The sequence below is a fragment of the Mesoplodon bidens genome (genome assembly GCF_964165515.1).
Source record: "Mesoplodon bidens genome assembly, chromosome: 12".
Classification (NCBI taxonomy): Eukaryota; Metazoa; Chordata; class Mammalia; order Artiodactyla; family Ziphiidae; genus Mesoplodon; species Mesoplodon bidens.
The window spans coordinates 60,068,723-60,088,302 of record NC_138168.1 but is presented as its reverse complement, the minus strand read 5'-3'; the positions used below and the strand labels follow the sequence as shown (position 1 = coordinate 60,088,302).

The 19,580-nt window shown below is 36.8% G+C and overlaps 1 protein-coding gene across 4 annotated transcripts in view; it reads left to right on the top strand.

The window, feature by feature from the left end:
* PTPRK (protein tyrosine phosphatase receptor type K) overlaps positions 1–19,580 on the top strand; it is a 588,095-nt gene that overhangs the window by 135,408 nt on the left and 433,107 nt on the right. For all 4 annotated transcript variants that reach the window (XM_081250577.1, XM_081250575.1, XM_081250574.1 and 1 more), the window contains exon 2: positions 1,428–1,550. In XM_081250577.1, the coding sequence (XP_081106703.1) occupies positions 1,428–1,550 (123 nt within the window). The remainder of the gene's footprint in view (positions 1–1,427; positions 1,551–19,580) is intronic.

Sequence of the window (19,580 nt, the reverse complement as noted above, 5' to 3'; positions counted from 1 at the left end):
AAAACTATCCCCTTGCTATGTGAAGATTCATTTCCTAGCAACCTCTTTTCATTGATTAATTTTAAATTAAAAAATAAATCATTTTTCATGAGAGCATTTATATAAAGGCTGTTTTAGGCGTATTTAAAAGACAACATTAAGCTTTCAAGCTGCTGAAGTTTGGTTATTTTAAAGGATTGATGTGGTCATAAGAGTGATTCAAGGATACCCATATATATATATATATATATATATATATATATTCCACTTTTGAAAAAGGTTCTTTGGGCCATAGTGTCATCTGGACATTTCTGATTTTTGCCTTCTTTGCCTGTAATGCTGGCTTGTCTCTGTCATTGGTGAGGAATATAACTTTTTTGCATATTCAGATTGATAAATTTTTGATGAGGAAAGTGAATTCTCTGTTTACAGAGAAGAATTTATAGGCCTGAAGTTTACCACCCCCTAGCCTGCTGTTTGGTCAGAGAATTCACTGAGCTTCTTCACAAAGATCCCCGTGGAAACTAAACAAATAAGCTACTTGAAGGGAGACAGGTTATTAGTTTTTCTCATTAAACCTACTGCTGAATTTTCATTAGTTCTAATCCATTTTCTTTCAATATTAGACATATAGGCCAGTTCTGATTTTCATGAATTGAATAAACTAAATATGTTGAGTTGTGTGTGCCTGTATATGTAGGCTGAGAAGCAAAAGTAATTATTCTACTTCTGCCATAAAATTACCCCAGAAAATAAAGCCAGGAAAAATGACTGATGTAATGGGGAAAGGCTACCTCCATTTTTAAAAAAGAGATTATTAAATAAAGTGGAAGTAGTGAGAGAGATTGTAGGCTAATCTGATCAGTTTTATGCTTCGTTCAGTTTTTCTCACTTTTAAGTCGTAATTGTGTGTGAAAGCAATCTAAATGAAGTATGGAAGCATGTTTCACTGACCTCAAACACTTTAGATCTCATAAAGCTGTAAGTATTTCATTTGCTATTATGAGTAGATTTCAAAGTGTTCTTCTAAAGCAATAAATTTGGTAAATTTAATTATTAACGTCACCTTTTTGAACTTGCTGTATAAAGAAAGACCATTTTCACTTTTTTCTTTCCTCCCCTTCTCCCTGCTAAAGTTGTTAAAAACTATTTAGATTGCAGGTGGTTTGTATATTTCCGGAAAGCCTCACTATTACATATATCTTCTAATATTATTCATATCTAAAAATCTCAGCCTTACTTCTGAGGCTCAAACCACTATCTTATTCACACAAGATACGGATAGAAATTTCATTTTATGTGAACATTTAATGAAAATAGTGATAAATAGGAGTACCATTTATTATTAAATTTATGAGTACCACATTGTACATTTCAGTATAATGTTTTCTTCTCCAGCACATTCTACTGTTTAGAATGTAACAGTAGTTCTTCTTTTCCCCTTTCAGGTGGCTGTACTTTTGATGATGGTCTGGGAGTTTGTGATTACCACCAGGATCTATATGATGACTTTGAATGGGTTCATGTTAGTGCTCAAGAACCTCATTATCTGCCACCCGAGATGCCACAAGGTGAGAATCCTTCTGTTTATCCAGTGTTGGAAAAATCTGTCTGGAATGTGTAGCATTTTCTTATGTTAGGTATAGTACAAGAATTTAATTATTATAATAAACTAGTGTGGTCAAACTGATTGACCCCATCAAAGACCCTTGATGGATTCTTTGCCTTTCCCTCAGTAACTTTATATAATCCTATTTTCCTCAAGAATGTTCACTGTATCTTCATTATCTCTAACTTTGGAAAAATAGAAACATTAGTTTTTTTTTCCCCTGTTCAATAAAAAAGCAAAATGGAAATGAAACCAAGAAATAAAAAAAATAAATAAAATGAAGAACAAGCCAAATAGTCTAAAAATGAGTTCAGCTCACTTACTACCTATTCTATTAAATCACAAGATTTTATCTAATCAGACTGAAGGGAAACATCTTTATTTCATGGTAGGGAGAGAGCTTATCTCATTCCACTGGCCATGAACATGCCAGTGGCTCTGAGGAGAGGCAGCCTGGAGACCAAACTGTCAAACGGAGAGATCTTTTTTGAGTGGATAGTAGAAAAATAGGGCCGAACCCTACTTTCTTTACCTTGACCTTGTTATATCCTTTGAATTTTGGTTTTGTGAAATGTACATCTTCTTATTGTTTAAGCCAGTTTGTGTTTTCTCTTAACTGACATAGAATATTAACATATACATACCATTGTATACACTAGCAGACTAATGTTTGTGCCTTCAATTCTGCATATTAATTTTGAATTAATTCTAAGCTCTGCATATATGTTTACCAATAACTTATTAAATTGAGAAATTGAAAATGCAGACAGGAATTTTAAAATACTTTACTAAAGAGAATGAATTATTTTTCTAAAATTTAGAAATAAGCATGGAATATAATTATGCTCACATATATAATATACAATATAATTATATTTAATAATGTAATTCATTAGTTACTATTTAATAATATGTAATCACTTTATTATAGTATATTATCATACATAATTGATGGGATGATTGCCTATTATTAGTAACTTAAGTTTTAAAATATATTTTCAGTATTTTAATCATGATTATATACACTTTATAACTAATTTTTCTTATTGGTCCACACTGTGATGTGCTGTTTGAGAGTAGGGTGAATTAAATCTACTTTTTATTCTAAATTGTCACTTATCCCCCCACACCCCCAGACTTTCTGTTTTGGTATCCATAAGTTTGTTTTCTAAGTCTGTTTCTGTTTTATAAATAAGTTCATTTGTATCATTTTTTTTAGATTCCACATATGAGTATATCATATGATATTTGTCTTCTTCTGTCTGACTTACTTCACTTGGTATGGCAATCTCTAGGTCCATCCATGTTGCTGCAAATGGCATTATTTCATTATTTTTTTTATGGCTGAGTAGTATTCCATTGTGTGTGTGTATGTGTATATATGTACACATATATACCACATCTTCTTTATCCATTCATCTGTCAATGGACAATTAGGTTGCTTCCATGTCTTGGCTATTGTAAATAGTGCTGCTATGAACATTGGGATGCATTATCTTTTTGAAGTATGGTTTTTTCCAGATATATGCCCAGGAGCGGGATTGCTGGATCATACGGTAATTCTGTTTTTAGTTTTACAAGGAACCTCCATGCTGCTCTCCATAGTGGCTGTACCAGTTTACATTCACACCAACAGTGTAGGAGGGTTTCCTTTTCCCCACATCCTCTCCAGTGTTTATTGTTTGTGGACTTTTTAATGATGGCCATTCTGACTGATGTGACGTGATACCTCATTGTAGTTTTAATTTACATTTCTCTGATAATTAATGGTGTTGAGCATCTTTTCATGTGCCTACTGGCCATCTGAATGTCTTCTTTGGAGAAGTGTTTATTTAGGTCTTCTGCCCATTTTTTGATTGGGTTGTTTGTTTTAGACTCATTTAGTTGTATAAGTAGGTTTGTATTTTTCTGTCAGAGGTACATAACCTTATTTCTCTGGTACATTTTAATTAAAGAAACTCCTGTAATATTTCAGCTGAGTTTTCTCTGTGGTACATTTAGACTGAATTTTTTGTATAAAAGTAAAAAGGGTAGGCTGGGATGCACATATTTTGACTGTTTATCATCAGAGAACAATCAGAAAGATGTTGATTTATGGAAATGTTACCATTGTTAATTACTATTGAAGATGGGTAATGAATAACTGAAGAGATACTGCTCAGGTGACCTTGCTGGTTCACCTTTGATGAACAGCTTAATCGGTGGTTACAGTACGGGATGATGTGCACAGAAAATGAAAGTGGTAGAAATTCAGCCACATCTTCCAATTAATAGGACATTAATTAATTAATCATACAGAGGAGGGAAAAAGGTCACAGCCACTTTATTTTTGCCAAATATAATTTGTGTTTGGCTTTCAGAGAAGGTGAAAGAAAGCATCCATGTATATATTCTTCTTTTACTGTTCTCTTTTTACAATCTATACTGTTTTTTTCATTTTCCTTCTGATATTCCTTTAAAATGATGACTGAACATTATCTATTCATAAATTGGGAAAAAGGAGACATTTAGATTTATCTTATTAAAAATTTATGAATGATAAATTTATTTTAAAGTAAATAGTCAGTAAATGTTAATGCTTACTTTTTTCAATTATTAAAAAAAGAGAACTCAAACATTTACCAACTCGAAAGTAAGAAGGCTGGACCTGTGATGCAAACTTGTTACTGGACTCTCTTTACAATACTTGGACATTGTTAATTGACTTTTGTTTATTGATCTTTTTGGAATGAAAAGGTAGACAGGAAGATGAAAGAGAGGGTGAATAAATAGATTAGAATAAGAAAAGAATTGGGCTTCCCTGGTGGCGCAGTGGTTAAGAATCCACCTGCCAATGCAGGGGACACGGATTTGAGCCCTGGTCTGGGAAGGTCCCACATGCCATGGAGCAACTAAGCCTACGTGCCACAACTACTGAGCCTGTGCTCTAGAGCCCACAAGTCACAACTACTGAAGCCCGCATGCCTAGAGCCTATGCTCCACAACAAAAGAAGCCACTGCAATGAGAAGCCCGCACACCACAATGAAGAATAGCCCCCGCTCTCTGCAACTAGAGAAAGCCCACGTGCAACAACATAGACCCAACGCAGCCAAAAATAAATAACTTAATTAATTTAAAAAAAAAGAGAGAAAAGAATAAGAAAATAATGAAGATGGGTAGAAAAGAAGAAAATTATTTCTTCTCATTTGAAGACGTAATGCTGTCAATAATTGCTTAAAGTGTTCTTCAGCAAAACTGCCTTTGTCAGATGACAATGATGGTGGCTGAAAGGCCAGCTAAGTATGTTTAAAATAGCATGCAAGGCTTCCCTGGTGGTTAAGAGTCTGCCTGCCGATGCAGGGGACACGGGTTCGTGCCCCGGTCTGGGAAGAGCCCACATGCCGCGGAGCTGCTGGGCCCGTGGGCCATGGCCACTGAGCCTGCGCGTCAGGAGCCTGTGCTCCGCAATGGGAGAGGCCACAACAGTGAGAGGCCCGCGTACTGGAAAAAAAAAAAATAGCATGCAAAAGAATGAGTATATCCTAATGACCAAAAATCATACGAAGGTGTGAGCACCTGCTCAACTCAGTCATCAAAGGAATACAAATTAAAACCACAATGAGAAACTTCTACACACTGAGCAGAAAGATGAAAATCAAAATTTCAAGTGTTGGTGAGAGTATGGAGAAAGTAAAACTCTTCATATACTGTACTATGGTCAGGTATAAATCTGTACAACCACTTTGTACAGCCTAATGACCCAACAGATCCATTTTGGGGTATATGCCCAGCAGAACTGAGTACATATGTTTTCCAAATGACATGTACAAGAGTATTTACAGCATCAGTATCCAAAATCATCCCAAACTGAAAACAATCCAAATGTCTGTCAACAGTGCAATGAATAAATAAATGGTGATTAGTCACATAATGGAATATTACACTGCAATGTAAGTGAACAAACTGTTGCCATATATGATATGGATGAATTTCACACACATAATCTTGAGGGAAAGAAACACAAAAGGATAATGTACTGTATTTCATTTATGTAAATTTCAAAACCAGGCAAAACAAATTGATGATGTTAGAAGTCAGGGTATTATTTACCTCCAGGAAGGGCTGGCAGGGGTTGGGGATGGTTAGTGCTTGGAAGGTGGCATGAAGGGGGCTTCTGGATGCTGGTAATACAGTCTTTCTTGATCTGGATGGTGTTTTCACAGGTATACTCAAACTGAAAGTCATTGAGCTGTACAATTATGAGCTGTGTACTTTCCTCTGTGTATCTTATATGGCAATAGAAAATGGCAAAAAACAGAGTAAATAAAACCAACGCTCACAAGGACACTCTGGGGAAACTAGACTAAGAATTTAAAAATGTTATAGTTTAGAATGAAAGATATATAATAGCATACCTCAGATGGGCTCAAACTCCTTTTTTCTCACCAGCCTGGACCCCCTCCCTCACATTCAAAGATAATATGATCTTTGACATCTCTGAGCCTTTGTATGTTCTCTTCCCTCTGTTGAGACAATTCTCTGTTCACTTACCACTCACCAAACTCCTATCCATTCTTACTATGTCTACTTAAGTTCCATCTGTTTGGGAAGATTTTCCTGGTTGGCATGGAGCTTTTATATAATATTTCTTCTATCCTCACATTCAGATATGCTCCCCACTGTACTTGGTACGTATTTCAATTGCTATTATAGTATTTTTTTTTTAAAGAAGATGTTAGGTGTAGGAGTTTATTAATTAATTTATTTATTTTTGCTGTGTTGGGTCTTTGTTTCTGTGCGAGGGCTTTCTCTAGTTGTGGCAAGCAGGGGACACTCTTCATCGTGGTACGCGGGCCTCTCACTATCACGGGCTCTCTTGTTGTGGAGCACAGGCTCCAGAGGCACAGGCTCAGTAGTTGTGGCTCACGGGCCTAGTTGCTCCACGGCATGTGGGATCCTCCCAGACCAGGGCTCGAACCCGTGTCCCCTGCACTAGCAGGCATCCCAACCACTGCGCCACCAGGGAAGCCCTAGCTTTGCCTTTATAAATGATTTCACCTATTTATTTTGGATATAATTTTAAATGTTATTAATACTAAAGAAGGAGCTCCCTTTTAGAATCTCGCTCTTTCTTTTGTCTTTTGCTAGTCAAATTAATCCCAATCTTCTACTCCTCAAAAGTCTAGTCTATAAAAATCAAATCCATAGAGAATGAGAAATGTTGCAGGGAGCTGGAATGGTTCTTCTATCTCAAATATATCTGTGTTCATGACCTTGTTTGTCAGATGTTCCTTTATACTTGTGACATCATGAAACAAATTCATTGGATAATTTTACTACATGTTCTGACCTAGATCTGAGCATAGAGATCATGATTGACATCTCAATACATTTATCTTCAAGAGTAATTATAACTGCTTTTACTTCTTAACAGGTTTTTGTAAAATGACTAATTGAATTTTAGAGTCTCTAGAGTACCCATTTGACAGCTTAAAATTATGCTACATTGTATACTACCTTGAATTTGGTACTTTTCACTGATAATAATGTAAATCACTATACAGAGTTCCATCTGTAAAATGGAATAGAATAGACATTCTTTCTGTCTGTGTATCTGTGTATCTATCTGTGTATCTAAAAGGCCTTTGTCATTAAATTAATCTGAAGATTGAAGTAAGAAACCATTCCTCCTTTGTTGTAAAGCTTAGCGAGGTGTGATTCAGTAGTTTAAGGCCCTACTAGATCTCAATTTTGCCCCTTATCAAATCCTCAAACTAACATTTAGAGAGAAATGGCATTACACTGAGAACGATAAGAAATGAAATGTGTCTTTATATTTACATATTATTTTTAGAACTGTGCATCCTTTTTTTCTTTCTTTTTTTTTTTTTTATCCCAGAGTTTAAACATAAATTATTAGCCAGGTTGTTAATATAAGGCTTGCTTTCTTCAATATCTATTTGTAGAAACTAAATGTGTTTTGTATTCAATGGTGAGCGTGCATGGGTCTCATGATTTTGTGCCTGGCTTTCTTCTGAGAGTGTTATATAGTGAAAATTGAATAAAATATTTGATTTATATGATAACATATATAACTAACAGAATTTCAGCTAAGTTTTTCTATGTAATGATAATAGTCTCTTAGCTTTCTAAGAAAAGACTTAGACAAAATTTACTAAATAATATTAGTATCCAGTGTATCATATTTTAATATATCTAAGAAATTTCAAGGGAGTTTTTGTGTTATCTTACCATTTCTAACCTATAGTCTATCTCTCTGGGAACCTTTGTCACTCATTAAAATGAGTGGATCACCTTACCTAATATTTCCATTACCCTCTTGTAGACAATTGATAATAAGGCATGTGTTTCTTTTTTGTTTAATTGATTTTTATTTATTTTTTATTTTTTACCTTACTTTAATTTTTTTATACAGTAGGTTATTGTTAGTTATTTTATACATATTAGTGTATATATGTCCATCCCAATCTCCCAATTCATCCCCCCACATCCCCCCGCTTTACCCCTTTGGTGTCCATACATTTGTTCTCTACAATTTGTCTCTATTTCTGCCTTGCAAACAGTTCATCTGTACCATTTTTCCAGACTCCACATATATGTTTTAATATACGATATTTGTTTTTCTCTTTCTGACTTACTTCACTCTGTGTGACAGTCTCTAGGTCCATCCACATCTCTACAAATGACCCGAATTCCTTCCTTTTTATGGCTGAGTAATATTCCGTTGTGTATATGTGCCACAGCTCTGTACCCATTCGTCTGTCACTGGTCATTTAGGTTGCTTACATGACCTGGCTATTGTAAATAGTGCTGCAATGAACATTGGGGTGCATGTGTCTTTTTGAATTATGGTTTTCTCTGGGTATATGCCCAGTACTGGGATTGCTGGGTCATATGGTAATTCTGCTTTTAGTTTATTTTTTTTATATATAAATTTATTTATTTATTTATTTATTTTTGGTTGCGTTGGGTGTCCGTTGCTGCACGCGGGCTTTTCTCTAGTTGAGGCGAGCGGGGGCTACTCTTCGTTGTGGTGTGCAGACTTCTCATTGCCGTGGCTTCTCATGTTGTGGAGCACGGGCTCTAGGCACGTGGGCTTCAGTAGTTGTGGCTCGCAGGCTCTAGACCACAGGCTCAGTAGTTGTGGCACATGGGCCTAGTTGCTCCACAGCATGTGGGATCTTCCCAGACCAGGGCTCGAACCCGTGTCCCCTGCATTGACAGGCGGATTCCCAACCACTGTGCCACCAGGGAAGCCCTGCTTTTAGTTTTTTAAGGGACCTCCATACTGTTCTCCATAGTGGCTGTATCAATTTACATTCCCACCAACAGTGCAAGAGGGTTCCCTTTTCTCCACACCCTCTCCAGCATTTGTTGTCTGTAGGTTTTCTGATGATGCCCATTCTAACTGGTGTGAGGTGATACCTCACTGTAGTTTTGATTTGCATTTCTCTAATAATTAGTGATGTTGAGCAGCTTTTCATGTGCCTCTTGGCCATCTGAATGTCTTCTTTGGAGAAACGTCTATTTAGATCTTCTGCCCATTTTTGGATTGGGTTTTTTGCTTTTTTAATGTTGAGCTGCATGAGCTGTTTACATATTTTGGAGATTAATCCTTTGTCCAATGATTCATTTGCAAATATTTTCTCCCATTCTGAGAGTTGTCTTTTCATCTTGTTCATGGTTTCCTTTGCTGTACAAAAGCTTCCAAGTTTCATTAGGTCCCATTTTTTTTTGTTTGTTTTTATTTTATTACTCTAGGAGGTGGGTCAAAAAAAGATCTTGCTATGATTTATGTCAAAGAGTGTTCTTCCTATGTTTTCCTCTGAGGATTTTATAGTATCTGGTCTTACATTTAGGTCTTTAATCCATTTTGAGTTTATTTTTGTGTATGGTGTTAGGGAGCATTCTAATTTCACTCTTTTACATGTAGCTGTCCAGTTTTCTCAGCACCACTTATTGAAGAGACTGCCTTCCCCATTGTATATGCTTGCCTCCTTTGTCATAGATTAGTTGACCGTAGGTGCATGGGTTTATCTCTGGGCTTTCTATCCTGTTCCATTGATCTATATTTCTGTTTTTGTGCCAGTACCATATTGTCTTAATTGCTGTTACTTTGTAGTATAGTGTGAAGTCAGGGAGTCTGATTCCTCCAGCTCTGTTTTTTCCCCTCAAGATTGCTTTGGCTATTCAGGGTCTTTTGTGTCTCCATAGAAATTTTAAGATTTTTCGTTCTAGTTCTGTAAAAAATGCCATTCGTAATTTGATAGGGATTGCATTGAATCTGTAGATTGCTTGGGGTAGTATAGTCATTTTCACAATATTGATTCTTCCAATCCAAGAACATGGTATATCTCTCCATCTGTTTGTGTCATCTTTGATTTCTTTCATCAGTGTCTTATAGTTTTCTGAGTACAGGTCTTTTACCTCCTTAGATAGGTTTATTCCTAGGTATTTTATTCTTTTTTGTTGCAATGGTGAATAGAATTGTTTCCTTAATTTCTCTTTCTGATCTTTCAGTGTTAGTGTATAGGAATGCAAGAGATTTCTTTGCATTAATTTTGTATCCTGCAACTTTACCAAATTGATTGATTATCTCTAATAATTTTCTGTGGCATCTTTAGGATTCTCTATGTATAGTGTTATGTGATCTGCAAACAGTGATTTTCCAATTTGTATTTCTTTTATTTCTTTTTCTTTTCTGATTGCATGGTTAGGACTTCCAAGATTATGTTGAATAAGAGTGGTGAGAGTGGACATCCTTGTTTTGTTCCTGATCTTAGAGGAAATGCTTTCAGTTTTTCACCCTTGAGAATGATGTTTGCTGTGCGTTTGTCATATGTGGCTTTTATGATGTTGAGGTAGGTTCCCTCTATGCCTACTTTCTGGAGAGTTTTTATCATAAATTGGTGGTGAATTTTGTCAAAAGCTTTTTCTGCATCTATTGAGATGATCATATAGTTTTTATTCTTCAATTTGTTAATATGCTGTATCACATTATCGATTTGCATATATTGAAGAATCCTTGCATCCTTGGGATAAATCCCAATTGATCATAGTGTATGATCCTTTTAATGTGTTGTTGGATACTCTTTGCTAGTATTTTGTTGAGGATTTTTGCCTCTATATTCATCAGTGATATTGGTCTGTAATTTTCTTTTTTTGTAGTATCTTTGTCTGGTTTTGGAATCAGGGTGATGGTGGCCTCATAGAATGAATTTGGGAGTGTTTCTTCCTCTGCAATTTTTTTGGAAGAGTTTGAGAAAGATTGGTGTTAGCTCTTCTCTAAAAGTTTGTTAGAATTCACCTGTGAAGCCGTCTGGTCCTGGACTTGTGTTTGTTGGAAGATTTTTAATTACAGTTTCAATTTCATTACCTGTGATTAGTCTGTTCATATTTTCTATTTCTTCCTGATTCAGTCTTGGAAGGTTATACCTTTCTAATAATTTGTCCATTTCTTCCAGGTTGTCCATTTTATTGGCATAGAGTTGCTGGTAGTAGTCTATTACGATGCTTTGTATTTGCGGTGTCCATTGTAACTTCTCCTCTTTCATTTCTAAATTTATTGATTTGAGTCCTCTCCCTCTTTTTCTTGATGATTCCGGCTAAAGGTTTATCAATTTTGTTTATCTTCTCAAAGAACCAGCTTTTAGTTTTATTGATCTTTGCTATTGTTTTGTTTGTTCCTATTTCATTTATTTCTGCTCTGATTTTTATGATTTCTTTCCTTCACTGACACTGGGTTTTTTTTTTGTTCTTCTTTCTGTAGTTCTCCTTTAGCTGTAAGGTTAGATTGTTTATTTGAGATTTTTCTTGTTTCTTGAGGTAGGCTTGTATTGCTGTAAACTTCCCTCTTAGAACTGCTTTTGCTGCATCCCATCATTTTTGAATCATCGTGTTTTTGTTGTCATTTGTCTCTACTAATTTTTTTTTGCGGTACGTGGGCCCCTCACTGCTGAGGCCTCTCCCGCCACGGAGCACAGGCTCTGGACGCACAGGCCCAGTGGCCATGGCCCATGGGCCCAGCCACTCCGCGGCACGCGGGATCCTCCCAGACTGGGGCACGAACCCGCATCCCCTGCGTTGGCAGGCGGACTCTCAACCCCTGCACCACCAGAGAAGCCCTCTACTATTTTTTGATTTCCTGTTGGTTATCCTCTTGGTGATCTCTTGGTTATTTAGTAACCTATTGTTTATCCTCCATGTGTTTGTGTTTTTTACGTTTTTTTTCCCTGTAATTGATTTCTCATCTCATAGTGTTGTGGTCAGAAAAGATGCTTGATATGATTTCAATTTTCTTAAATTTACTGAGGTTTGATTTGTTACCCAAGATGTGATCTATCCTCACGAATGTTCCATGTGCATTTGAGAAGAAAGTGTAATCTGCTGTTTTCAGATGGAATGTCCTATAAATATCAGTTAAATCTATCTGGTCTCTTGTGTCATTTAAAGCTTCTGTTTCCTTATTAATTTTCTGTCTTGATGATCTGTCCCTTGGTGTAAGTGAGGTGTTAAAGTCCCCCACTATTATTATGTTACTGTCGATTTCCCCTTTTATAGTTGTTAGCAGTTGCCTTATGTTTTGAGGTGCTCCTATGTTGGGTGCATATATATTTATAATTGTTAGATCTTCTTCTTGGATTGATCCCTTGATCATTATTTAGTTTCCTTCCTTGTCTCTTGTAACATTCTTTATTTTAAAGTCTATTTTATCTGATAGGGTATTGCTACTCCAGCTTTCTTTTGATTTCCATTTGCATGGTGTATCTTTTTCCATCCCCTCACTTTCAGTCTATATATGTCCCTAGGTCTGAAGTGGGTCTCTTATAGACAGCATATATATGGGTCTTGTTTTTGTATCCATTCAGTGAGCCAGAGTCTTTTGGTTGGAGGGTTTAATCCATTCACGTTTAAGGTAATTATCAATATGTATGTTCCTATGACCATTTTCTTAATTGTTTTGGGTTTGTTTTTGTAGGTCCTTTTCTTCTCTTGTGTTTCCCACTTAGAGAAGTTCCTTTAGCATTTGTTGTAGAGCTGGTTTGGTGGTGCTGAATTCTCTTATCTTTTGCTTGTCTGTAAAGCTTTTGATTTCTCCCATCAAATCTGAGTGAGATCCTTGCTGGGTAGTAGGTTCTTCTGTTTCTTCACTTTAAATATATCATGCCACTGCCTTCTGGCTTGTAGAGTTTCTGCTGAGCAATCATCTGTTAACCTTCTGGGAGTTCCCTTGTATGTTATTTATCATTTTTCCATTGCTGCTTTTTAAGAATTTTTCTTTGTCTTTAATTTTTGTCAATTTGATTACTGTGTGTCTCGGTGTGTTTCTCCTTGGGTTTATCCTGCCTGGGACTGTCTGTGCTTCCTGGACTTGGGTGGCTATTTCCTTTCTCTTGTTGGAGTTTTTGACTATAATCTCTTCAAATGTTTTCTCGGGTCCTTTCTCTCTCTCTCTCTTCTCCTTCTGGGACCCCTATAATGCGAATGTTTGTGTGTTTAATGTTGTCCCAGAGGTTGAGATTGTCTTCATTTCTTTTTTCCTTAATTCTGTTCCACGGCAGTTATTTCCACCTTTCTTTCTTCCAGGTCACTTATCCCTTCTTCTACTTCAGTTATTCTGCTATTGATTCCTTCTAGTGTATTTTTCATTTCCATTATTTTATTGTTCATCTGTTTTTTGTTCTTTTTTTGTTTGTTTTTTGTTTTTGCGGTACGTGGACCTCTCACTGTTGTGGCCTCTCCTGTTGTGGAGCACAGGCTCCGGACGCGCAGGCTCAGCGGCCATGGCCCACGGGCCCAGCCGCTCTGCGGCATGTGGGATCTTCCCGGACCGGGCCATGAACCCGCGTCCCCTTCATCGGCAGGCGGACTCTCAACCACTGCACCACCAGGGAAGCCCTCTGTTTTTTGTTCTTTACTTTTCTAGTTGTTTGTTCTTTAAGTCTTCTGGGTCTTTGTTAAACATTTCTGGAATCTTCTCGAACTTTTCCTCCATTCTTTTTCCGAGGTCCTGGATCATCTTCACTGTCATTATTTTGAATTCTTTTTCTGGAAGGTTGCCTTTCTCCACTTCATATAGTTGTTTTATCTTGTTTCTTCATTTGGTACAGAGTCCCCTGCCTTTTCATTTTGTCTATTTTGCTGCAAATGTGGTTTTCGTTCCCCAGGCTGCAGTATTGTAGTTCTTCTTGCTTTTGCTGTCTGCCCTCTCAAGGCATGTGTTTGTACAAGGTCATAATTGCAAAATTTTCACATACTGAATTAACAATTATTTGACAGCAAATCCAGCAGAGCCAAAATATGGCACTGAACTGTAGAATGAAGTTATGTGCGTATAGTGTTTGTTAAGAGATATTGAGTTGCAGTGTTATTGCTAGTTTTGTTTATGTCACAGGATAGAGGAAATCAGGCCAAAATGTTGGTTTATTTTCTGTTTGTCATCTAGTTATTATTGTCTGTGAATACTAACAAGGATAGTGTGGGTTATGAACCTGTGCTCTTGTCTTAAGGAGAACTTGAGAGATGGGTTGTAGTGGGGAGAAGAACGGAAGGGTGGCAAGAAGGAGAGAGAGGGAAAAGGTAAGAGACAGAGCCTGAAAACCTCAGAAGTTTAAAGCTGAAAGGTTATGCATCAAAACCATTTGATTTTCAGGTTAAAACAAAATGGTAGAGTTCTTTTTTTTTTGCGATACATGGGCCTCTCACTGTTGTGGCCTTTCCCGTTGCGGAGCACAGGCTCTGGACGTGCAGGCTCAGTGGCCATGGCTCACGGGCCCAGCTGCTCCACGGCATATGGGATCTTCCCACACCGGGGCACGAACCCGTGTACCCTGCATCAGCAGGTGGCCTCTCAACCACTGCTCCACCAGGGAATCCCTGGTAGAGTTCTTTTTTTGAAAGCAATACTTCTCAGCACTCAAATATGTAAAATTGATAAAAAGGAGCCACTGGTTCCAGAACCTGCTTGCTTTGTACTCCCTACCTCCCTCCTCTACCCGTTTCCTCTCTACCTTCCAGCTCCATCACGATGGCTTCTCTGAAAAACAGTCACAGAAGTAAGGCTCCAAGAGACATTTTGCAAACAATGGTTATATGCACACCAAACACTTTCAGATAAGCATCTCTGAAATGAGGGTACTTGCTACCATTACCTGTGACTTACTGGTAGTTTACTGGGTTTTACTATACCAGGAGCATGAGATATATTTTTAATCCTCACATGAACCTTACAAAATTATTGACATTTTAGACATAAGTAGAGTAAATAACTAGCTGAAAGCAACCGAGGGGCAGAGTTTGAAGTTAGGTCTGTTTGTCTAATATCACAGTTACTCTTGCCACAGTGCCATCCTGCTTCATAGATGTAGTGTAGCTGATAAATTTCCTTGACTTGGTCTTAGATCTCTAAATCCTGTATAAAGTGAGCTATATATTAGATTTAATGCAGAATGATTTCCTACTACTTTATTTAAAATACTGTTTCTTTCCAAAATTTAAAAGCTTTAAATGATTCTGTCTTTATCATCATATGAAATGAAATCTGAGACTCGCTGTTGTTTGGAATTTCTGCCGAGCTTCAGGGTTTCCTCCGTGACATTCCCACCCCCTAGTGAGATGCTTTGTCGTTTTTTTTTTGATTTACCTGTATGTTATTTTTAGTTATTTGATGAATACTTGCTGCATGGCTGTCTAAGCAAACCTTTTGGAAGGCATATATTATCTGCTGTCTCATTAGAGCATGTATGGTAGAAGAAAAAATTTTGGACTAAAGAACTCATACTAAAGGTTAGGATTTGAAAATAATCTTAAGACTTTGCAATGGGATATTTTAGGACTAGAATAATGGGCTTATTTCCATGTGCTCTTCCAAAACCATGTCATCATGTGTCTGCTGGTGCTTTTGCCCTCAGCACAGAGAAGACAGTTTACCACATTTGAGTTGCTTATTAAAAACAGTGGGAGGGCTTCCCTGGTGGCGCAGTGGTTGAGAGTCCGCCTGCCGATGCAGGGGACATGGGTTCGTGCCCCGGTCTGGGAGGATCCCACATGCCGCGGAGCGGCTGGGCCCGTGAGCCATGGCTGCTGAGCCTGCGCGTCCGGAGCCTGTGCTTCGCAACGGGAGAGGCCACAACAATGAGAGGCCCACATACCGCAAAAAAAAAAACAGTGGGAGTTGGAGGCAGTACAGGGTCAGAGAGTGAAAGGCTGTAAAGGACTACATGAAGGGTGAGCTACTTCATGAGGGCCAGTTTTTAATGTAAGTACTATTACCCTTGTGGACATAAATGCAGCATGAAGAATATCCAAATTACAGTGGACAGAAATGGCATGCTGAGACAGGAATATTTTTCTGTTATTTCAAGTATGAAATGTATCTAGGTTAGATATGTCCTGATATATCTCAGGGGAAGAAAACAGGCCAGTATTTAAAAAAAAAAAAGAAGAAAAGAAATTAATATTGGTGTCAGTGCTAGAGAACTTCCAACCTCCTAAATGAATTAGGGCTAAGAATACAGAGTAATCTCAAAGACTATGCAGTCACCTTTAACATATGCCTTAAAATCAATACATGGCCCAAGGAAACAAAATTACTTTTCCTTGGGGGTGTGTGTGACTGAAAGTACAGTTACGACCTTATACTTTCCTCTCTAAAAATAAACTTGCCTCATGATGGCTAAAGAACTCTCTTAGACACTCTCAGCTTAAAAGCTTTGTCTTCAAACACAAGAAGAATGACTGGGGAAATACTTATGCAGAAAAGCAATGAAATCTAAGTGATTAAATTAGAGATTATTTAAAAATATGTGATGTTAATTTTCTCATATAGTTAACAATGTGAAAAATATAGAGCTATGCATATATATTTATCATTACATAAAAAGATACTTTGGAAATCTTGGAAGACTGTCAGTTTTCCAACCTTATATACGTCGCGAGTATGGTGGTATGTTGACAGACCTCTTCCCCCTACTTCAGAGAGGAAATTATTGATTGAGAAATATTTCTCAACAAAAGTGAATGTTTTATATATTTAGAGCACATGACAACTTATAAATGCCAGCAGCATCATGAAATCTTCACCTCGGGACAATAAAAAGATATGCTGACTTGCTTCTTGTCGTTTATGAGAATAAAATTAAATAGGACAGTTCCACAAATTTCATCAAGTCAATTATATATTTCTGTACCTCCCTCCCTTCTCCAGTTCTGAAATAGTTGGTGAATTAAATTGAAAAGTAGAATGGCAAATCTGGCTATTTAAAAATTATGTTTTGAGTGTGTGGTTTTTATCCAAGCTAGGTTAGACTTAATAGATAATTTTAAAAAAAATGCTTTTCTGACCAATTCTATCCATTCCTAGGCATTTTTTTTTTTTTGTCTTTGTGGTACGCGGACTTCTCACTGTTGTGGCCTCTCCCGTTGCGGAGCACAGGCTCCGGACACGCAGGCTCAGTGGCCATGGCTCACGGGCCCAGCCGCTCTGCGGCATGTGGTATCTTCCCGGACCGGGGCACGAACCCGTGTCCCCTGCATAGGCAGGCCGACTCTCAACCACTGCGCCACCAGGGAAGCCCATTCCTAGGCATTTTTATATGACATTTCATTTAATTCTCATAAAAGCCCTTTCAGGTATGTATTAACGCTTGCTATAGATGAGGGAACTGAGGTTCCTAGAGGTCAAGTAAGTTTCCAGAGGTTTCATGTCTTGGGAAACTCAAGATTGGGAATCCAGGTATGTAGAAATATAGTAGAAAGATCTCAATTTTGAACTCTATGTAAACAAATTGGAGTACAGATCCTTCTTTAGAGAATACAGGAAAAAAAGCTTTAGGGCTGACTTGGAAGTATGGCAAAAGTTATATCTCTCATGCTTTCTCCAGCTCCAAATAATGGAAAGCCCAACTCAAAATGTCTTTAAACCATAAATAAGGAAAGCTGCTTTCACATAACAGGAGGTCCAGGATTGTCTAATTAAGTGGTTCAGTGATGTCCTCAAGGTTCCAGGTTCTTTTGTCTCTCTGCTCCTCTACTCTTAAGGTCATCTTTTAATCTCAGGCTCGCTCCCCTCGTGGGTATAAGATCTGCAGCTCTTCTAGGTATTAATTTCAGACATGAAGAAAAAGAGGTTGTCTCTTCATTATGTCTGTTTTTATTTTTTTAATCAACGTAAAGAACTTTTCTGAGGTACTCATCAACAGATTTCTCTTTTTGTCCAACTGGCCAAAATTATGTCCCATATCTATGCCTAAACCAATCAGTGATGAGCAGAATAAGACATGATTGGCTGATACTATAAAGCCTGTCCTCCTCCCCTGATTGGAGCTGAGGTTGAAGTTAATGCCGGTTTCTCCTGGTACATGTGGCTAGCCAGGTTGTAATGGAGTAAGGACGGGAGGATACTGGGTAGGTAAACAGTGGTGCCCATTACAAAACTACCTAATGCAGATATAGTAGGAGAGATATGTAGGTAGTAGAATTCAGCAGCTGTGAGATTTAGAAGAGTGAACAAATAAAGCAGTTATTATAGCAGCATGATATTCTCTAATGCTTGTCAGCCTAGTGTGAGTTTTTCCTTGATTTCAAAGCATTTACTGTATCGGAAACTTGAGAAATAGGAAATCTTCCCACCTTAGTAAATTTGTTTTCTAACCGCAGTTGTTACTATTGAGAGTTTTTATATTCTCTCTTTTTTCTTATGACATAGAAGAAATAAGTCAACATAGTTTATAAAAACTCAAAACCTAAAAATGACTGAAGTATTATATAATGTAAATGAACACATGCTAAAGATATATTTAATTCATTAATTCAGGAACCAGCAATATAGTAAGGCTGGTTCAAAAGATTATAGGAACAAGGGAGGCATTTATAGTCACTGAAAGAAAGAATGCTGAAGTAAGATTCCTAATTTTATACTAAATAAATTAATGTCTATCAAGGCCATACATTTGAAACCTTTGAGGTTATCTTTACTACCAAACAGAAATCATTTGCCGCTCTACTAGACAAAATTTATTTGTATTTTTCTCGTTTAAGTTTGTATTGCCATGAGCTTTCTGCAAATTAACATCTTCTCTCACAGATTTATGACATGTCTTAATCCGTAATGAATAGTGACTCAGACAAAGGTACATACAATTAAAGAATCAGCTAATTCTTGGGTGAAGGATATATAGTCATTCTTTTGCCTAGTTCCAAGTTTTGGAGCTTTTTTTAACAGTTCCCCCTTATGATCATAAATGCTCTCTAAAGATAATTCTTGTTAAAAACAACAACAAAAAAAGATGGTTGAAATATATGGAGCATACCAAACAATTATTTTTAGTTCCTGTGGTCTCATAAGTCAAGGGAACAAATCTTTCTGGTTGTCCAAAGCCCCATAGGAAACTTCACAGTTTATGAGGAAAGGCTTTTTGAAATTTTTATTTTTCTGAATTTAGGGTCTTATTATGCAGGCAGAATCAAACGATTTATTGCAGGAGATTAGTCACTTAACTAAGACAGTAGCATAGGTGTCTAAGAACAAAGAATGATATCAATATTTTAATATTACTCATAGTAATATTTATTACCATAGTAATGATATTAATTTCTATTAATATTTAGTATTTAAAAATAAAATATAATGTAATTATAAGAAAACTCTTCTAGAAGTAATGAAGTTGTGTTTGTTTTTAAAAATCAAAACCATAATAAAATCAGCTTAATGCACAAAAGAAGTTATCTGTAGAGGTACAGAATCTCTGCTCAAATTACACAGAAAGTTGGGAATAATTTTTACAGCCTCTTTTTAAGAGGAGATTGAAATTGCTAAGATCAATTTGTTATTTTAACAGAAAGAAAACATAATTCTAGTCTGGCATTAATGTGATGTTTGGTAGTAAAAGCTAAAAAAAAATTATAAAAAAGCCTGTCAATACTGAGCCAAAGTTTTCAACACAGTTCATCGCCTCTTTTCAGGACACATTATTTGCAGGTATTATACTTCAA